General features: G+C 44.3%; 1 protein-coding gene across 1 annotated transcript in view; it reads left to right on the top strand.

Annotated features, from left to right (window-relative positions):
- The first annotated feature begins 379 nt into the window (after positions 1-379).
- The window catches only part of kif3ca (kinesin family member 3Ca), a 16642-nt gene continuing 10718 nt past the window's right edge, over positions 380-6303 (top strand). Inside the window, exon 1 of the mRNA XM_030781588.1 lies at positions 380-1795. Within this exon, the coding sequence (XP_030637448.1) occupies positions 380-1795 (1416 nt within the window). The remainder of the gene's footprint in view (positions 1796-6303) is intronic.

Below are 6303 nucleotides of genomic sequence, written 5' to 3'. Positions count from 1 at the left end.
GCAGTTGTGCGCATCGCGAGCAAGGGCAGGGCTGCAGCGGCGGATACTAGGCGTTGCCGAAATGCACCGAATACCTCACAGACGCGGCTGATTTTGGATATGAGCAGGGTAATTTGCTTGAGATAAGCGTGACTGTGATTTCATTCATCGAACGGACCGTGTCGCAGCCGGTAATGTCTTTTGTTTTTCTGACACACTATAACGGAGATTCACACATGAGCAGAAATTATGCGTCGGGCACTTGCCGAAGCTGATGCCGTTGCCTGCAAGTCGTGTGATACTGCCTTATGATATTTAACCCAATTAAGTTTAACCGACATTTAATTTTGTCGGTGTTTTAGGTTTGCTAAGACTGTCGAATTTGGGAGAGTTTCACAAAATGTCCGCAAAAACGAAAAACTGTGAAACGGTTAAGGTGGTCGTGCGCTGTCGCCCGCTGAATCGGAAAGAAGAGGCGGCGGGGTATGAGAAAATCGTTGATATGGACGTTAAACTGGGCCAGGTTGCGCTGCGGAACCCCAAAGCGGGTCCGGGCGAGCTACTGAAAACATTCACGTTCGACGCCGTTTACGATGCTGATTCTAAACAGAGCGACCTCTACGACGAGACAGTGCGGCCCCTCATTGACTCGGTGCTGCAAGGGTTCAACGGGACCATATTTGCTTACGGGCAGACTGGTACTGGAAAAACATACACCATGCAGGGTCAGTGGATGGATCCAGAACGGAGAGGGATCATCCCAAATTCCTTTGAACATATTTTCACACACATCTCCCGTTCGCAGAACCAACAGTACCTCGTACGAGCCTCATACCTGGAGATCTACCAAGAGGAAATTCGTGATTTGCTCTCCAAAGACCACAGCAGAAAGCTAGAACTCAAAGAGAGTCCCGATTCAGGTGTGTACATCCGTGACCTCTCCTCCTTCGTCACCAAGAACGTTAAGGAGATCGAACATGTGATGAACGTTGGGAATCAGACGCGTTCCATCGGATTTACCAACATGAACGAACACAGTTCCCGCTCACACGCAATCTTCCTCATCACCGTGGAATGCAGCCAGCTGGGTCCAGACGGGCAGAATCATATCCGGGTGGGTAAATTGAATCTGGTGGATCTGGCAGGGAGCGAGAGACAGGCCAAGACAGGGGTGCATGGAGATCGCCTGAAGGAGGCCACGAAAATCAACCTTTCTCTTTCGGCGCTCGGCAATGTTATCTCAGCCTTGGTGGATGGCAGGAGTTCCCACATCCCATACCGGGATTCCAAACTCACACGTCTGCTCCAGGACTCACTGGGTGGGAACGCCAAAACCATCATGGTCGCTACTCTGGGACCTGCGGCATACAACTACGAGGAGACCCTTACGACGCTACGCTACGCCAACCGTGCCAAGAACATCAAAAACAAACCTCGGGTCAATGAGGACCCCAAAGATGCATTGCTGAGAGAGTTCCAGGCAAAGATCGCTGAGCTCCGAGCGCAACTCGACAAACGAGGTATGCTGATGAAGAGGAAAAGGAGGAGCAGGCAGCTAAAGAAAGATGGAGAGATAGAAGGAGAGATAAAAGAAGAAGAGGATGAGGATGAGGAAACTGAGGAGAGCATAGAGAAGGAGGCACAGGAGTATATGAAGGAGCAGCAGGAGAAACTGGAAAGAGAGAAGGAGGCTATAAGAGAAGATCATTCCCTTGTGGCGGAGGAGAAGCAGAAACTTCTGGAAGAAAAGGAGAGGATGATGGAAGATCTGAAGAAGGAGGAGGAGGCCACCAGGCTCCTCACTGCCAAGTTTAAGGTGTGTGTGTGTGTGTGTGTGTGCGTGTGTGTGTGTGCGTGTGTGTGTTGACTGTGGATTAGTCATGGCCTACCTTTTGTGCCTCGTTTTCATGATGCTAAAAGAACACATCTATGAGTCCTCTCTTGACTGAGTGTTTGTGTGTGTGTGTGTGTGTGTGTGTAGTGTATATAATTTATTTACAGGAAATCATTAGGTAATGTTCTAAGTAAATAGAAATAAAAAACATGTTTAGATCAGATTAAGCTTTAGGATCAGGTGCCATACATATTTCCAGAATGAACAACCCTGACACCATTAAACCTTACTGGGCTGAATTTCAGGTGTATCTTCATAAATATCAAATTTATTTGGAGTAGTGTTATGTGGATTGACAGGTCTGTTAAAAAAAAAAACCCTGCCTATGTGTTGGATGCTGTGGCTTTGAGACACTGCTGTAAAAATAGATGAAAAGTGGGTTAGGAGCCTTTCTGAAATCTGGGCTAACATGCCATAGACTGGAACACAACACTACAGCTGCACGGCTGGAAGAACCTGGGTAAAATAGAGAGAACCAGAAAAAACCTTGGAGATCGAAGCCATGAAAAACTGTAAATATACTTTTTATTCAGGCTGTGGGTATAACAACCTCACTCTCTCTCTCTCTCTCTCTCTCTCTCTCTCTCTCTCTCTCTCTCTCTTTCTGAGATGCCTTCTTTCTCTCTCGTTTACTTTCTCTCTCTCACTACACATATACACATATATGCTCACACAAACACAGTCCCTATCACACAACATCGGTTCAGTTATTGGCTGAATATATGCCCTCCAGTGAGGATGAAGGGGAATTGGATTTTGTGTGTGTGTGTGTGTGTGTGTGTGCGCACACGTGAGAGAGAGAGGGAGGGAGAGAGAAAAGAGGCACTTTATTTGTCCTCTTTGATGTTGCTGTGACTCTCTGGTTGTTTTGATAGGTTTTTCCTCATCAGATTTTCACTGTAGCTGAACACTCTCATTTCCCTCACCAAACGCAAAACTTATTTACTACAGAGAAGAATGCGTCGTTTAACACACTGGTCATTCATCATTGGTGTTTACAGCTAAATCCACATTTAGCCTAATCCAATGTATGTTACAGACATTGCTGACATGTCATTTAAAAGGTAAATTAACTTAAATCCTGGTTCCTTCAGAGATGAGTTGTATTAAAGATTAGTAAGATTAGTGAATATGCTAGAGGCTAGTGTGATACAAAGCTAAACTGATTAAACAGCCAAATGTCAGAGCAGCAGGTGTTCTGTGGCGTAAGTCTTGTCTTCATAAAAGGAAACGCTGTCATGCTCTGACTGTAAAAATCACTCTGTAAATGCAGTTTTGATGCTTGCCAAATCTTAGGCTCGGGTACACTCATTTGTGTCCAGCTAAGGGTGCTAATTGTTAGCATGCTGAAACTAAATGATCACAGACAGTGAAACCTATCAGAGCACCAGCTAGAAAAAAAATGTTTTAAGGTAGGAAGTGAATGAAAACAAGATGGAAAAAATGGGTTAGTCTACCCTTGAAAAACACTCCTTTCTAACATCTCTTCCTGTAGAGATCTTATCTTCAGTAAATTACAGGATTCTATCGGCAGTCTTGCTATGTCATGTCCACTTAAGTCTCTAAGTTGAGTTAAAAAAAAAGTGTGTTAGGTACAGACAGTTGGACTTACATGTGTAATAACTGCTAGTTCTTTTAATTTTCTGTTCTCTCTCTCTCACTCTCATCGTCATCCCCCCCACCCCTCTCTCTCTCTCTCTCTCTCTCTCTCTCTCTTTCTCTCTCTCTCTTTCTTTCTTTCCTGTGTTTCTGATTATTCTGTCCAAACTTTCTCATAAGATTTATGAAAAATATTATATGTTATGAGAGCATACCCTAATGCAAAAAAAAAAAAAAAAACCCAAACAAAAAAACAACAACTGGAAAAACAAAACAAAACAAAACATGACACACATACAAATATATACAGTGAATATAGTAGACAAAACGATAAAGCCAAGTGGGTTCTTCAGTTTTGACTGTTTTCGAACAAGGTGTCCTCAGCTGAATTGCACCACCACATAATTTACATTGTGCTTCATTTGAAAGTGAAATGATCTGATTCATTGATTACATTAAAATGAACAGAACGAGTGTCCTGAAGGGGGAAAAGTGAATCCTCTCTGTTGTTTATTGTCCAAGACTCTGATTGGTGAGCTGCAGGAACCAGCAGGCTTAAATGCGAGTAGTTATAAGCTCTGATTTTTTTTCTCTGTTAGGAAACAGCCAATCAGAAGCTGGTTGTCAGGCGGAGGGTTCACACCAACTAAAAGAGGTGTTAGGATTTGGGGCTACAAGATATTGATTAAACATCTAGTTAGGGCTGTGTTTCTACGTATGTGTGTGCGTGTGTGCATGCGTGCGTGTTTGTGTGTGTGTGTGTGAGGGTGTTCATTTGTGAAACATTATCCTGATTGTGTTTTCTTGTGGTTAAAAGATTCTCTCCTTTGAGTGAGTCAGCAAGATCTGGGTGTGTGTGTGTGTGTGTGCGCGCGCGTGTATGTGTGCTTGTGTGTGAGAGACATGATGGAGAGAGCTGTTGGTGTATTTGTGCTGATCAGCAGATAGTTCCAGCAGCAGGTTATTCTTAGAGCCCTTTTCTGGGACAGACACTGTCACTCTCTCTCTCTCTCTCTCTCTCTCTCGCTCTCTCCCTCTCTCTCTCTCTCTCACCCCCTCTTTCACTCTTTTTTCTCTCTCTGTCTCTCTCTCCCCCCCCCCCCCCCCCCCCCTTTCACTCTTTTTCTCTCTCTCTGTCTCATGAAGATGTATGTCTGAAATGTCACAAAGAAGAGAGGAAGAAAGAGAAGGAGGAGAAAGGGTTTGGGGAGGAGAGGGACATTGAAAAAGAAGTCAAGTGGAAAGCCAGAACAGTGAGGCTGACAGAGATTCAGAGAGAGAGAATTATAGGAAAGGACTGAAAGGGACGGAGAGAGAGATACAGAGAGAGGCAGAATGGAAAAGACAAGTTGCGTGGGAGGGTTTTAAAAATAACTGTCATGGCTACCCTCTTGTTATTTCCTGTTAGAGGATGGCCCATCACTTCCTCCTTCCTGCCAGCTGTGTTTCAGCCAATCACATCACAGAACCTTAAACAATAACTTCCATTATAGGAAACACATCACATTAAACCTCACTAATGATTATTTTACAATTCAAAAATCCCTTTAAAGTACATACACACACACACACACACACACACACACACACACACACATGTGCGCGTGCGTATACCACACTCGAACAAACTCACAGTGCGATTGTGTGTGTGAGACTATGGTCCCTGTGTATTCTGTTTACAGAGTGTTTTTTCCTGGACTAATTAGAGACAGGAAGGAAAGAGGGACAGTGAGAAGGAGAGGAAGACTAAGCACAAGAAGCACTGACACAGACCCTGTTGGTTTGTGTGTGTGTGTGTGTGTGTGTGTCCGTATGTACCATAGTCATATGTATGTTTGGCTGGTTTGTGTTTTGAATCTGTTTAACCTTTGTCAGTAGGTTTGTTTCTGTTTTGATATGACTGATGTGATGTACCTGTATGTATGTGTGTACGCTGACAGTTTCTCTTTGTCTTCTGTTGGGATCACTCTCACTTCTCTGCTACCAGCATGCACTGCTGCTTTACTGAAATATTGATGAGTCAGCATCAGGGGGTAGTGGTGGGTGGAGCATTGGTGGGGTGAGCAGCCAATGAGCTGATGTCTTGGTGAATACAGAATGAGTCTACCTCCTCCTCTCTCTCTGTCTCTATGGCAACCTGTGGAGAAAGGGGGGGGGGTGTCCCTGGATTTAAAGACCCTGTCTGTAGTCCTACTGCTGGCTCTGTATGTGTGTGTGTGTGTGTGTGTGTGTGTGTGTGTGTGTGTGATGACAGCGCTGCCCTGCTGGCAGGTCCTATGGGAAACTTTCTATTTAAAAACTCGCTACTCTCTCCTTCTCTCTCTCTTTTCTCTCTCTCTTTTCTCTCTCTCTCTCTTTCTATCCCTTTTTCATTATATTCTTATTTGAAATGTCTTATCAGTGAGGAGCACATTTGTCCGTATTTTCGCTGGATTCTCACTGAGTGTAATGTAAGTGAAGAGCCAGTGTTCTCAATCCTAATCTGCCTGAAGGTTATGCTGGTTAAAAGTCAAACTGCATTCCACCATTAATGTCACATTGTCTGATGGTAAAATGGTTCATGTCAAATGTTAAAGTCGCTGTAAGATACAGGCCTGAGTCTCCATGATGGTCACTCAGTCTGTTCTTGGCTGGTCTCCTCCTCTCTGAACAGACACAAACAGAGTCATCCCCAGCTGAATGTGTTAGCACCGTCATGCTCTTCACAAGATGTCAGAAGGTGTCATAGTCAAAAGGTCTGACTGTGTGTAGAGCTGACAGAGAGAAGTGTCCTGCTGAGAGACACTCAGTATCACATGTTTGAGGTAATTAACATCTGTGTTTATCAAAGC

This window comes from Chanos chanos, chromosome 8 (assembly GCF_902362185.1).
Source record: "Chanos chanos chromosome 8, fChaCha1.1, whole genome shotgun sequence".
Classification (NCBI taxonomy): Eukaryota; Metazoa; Chordata; class Actinopteri; order Gonorynchiformes; family Chanidae; genus Chanos; species Chanos chanos.
The sequence above is the reverse complement of the archived record's forward strand: the minus strand, read 5'-3'. Positions and strand labels throughout refer to the sequence as shown.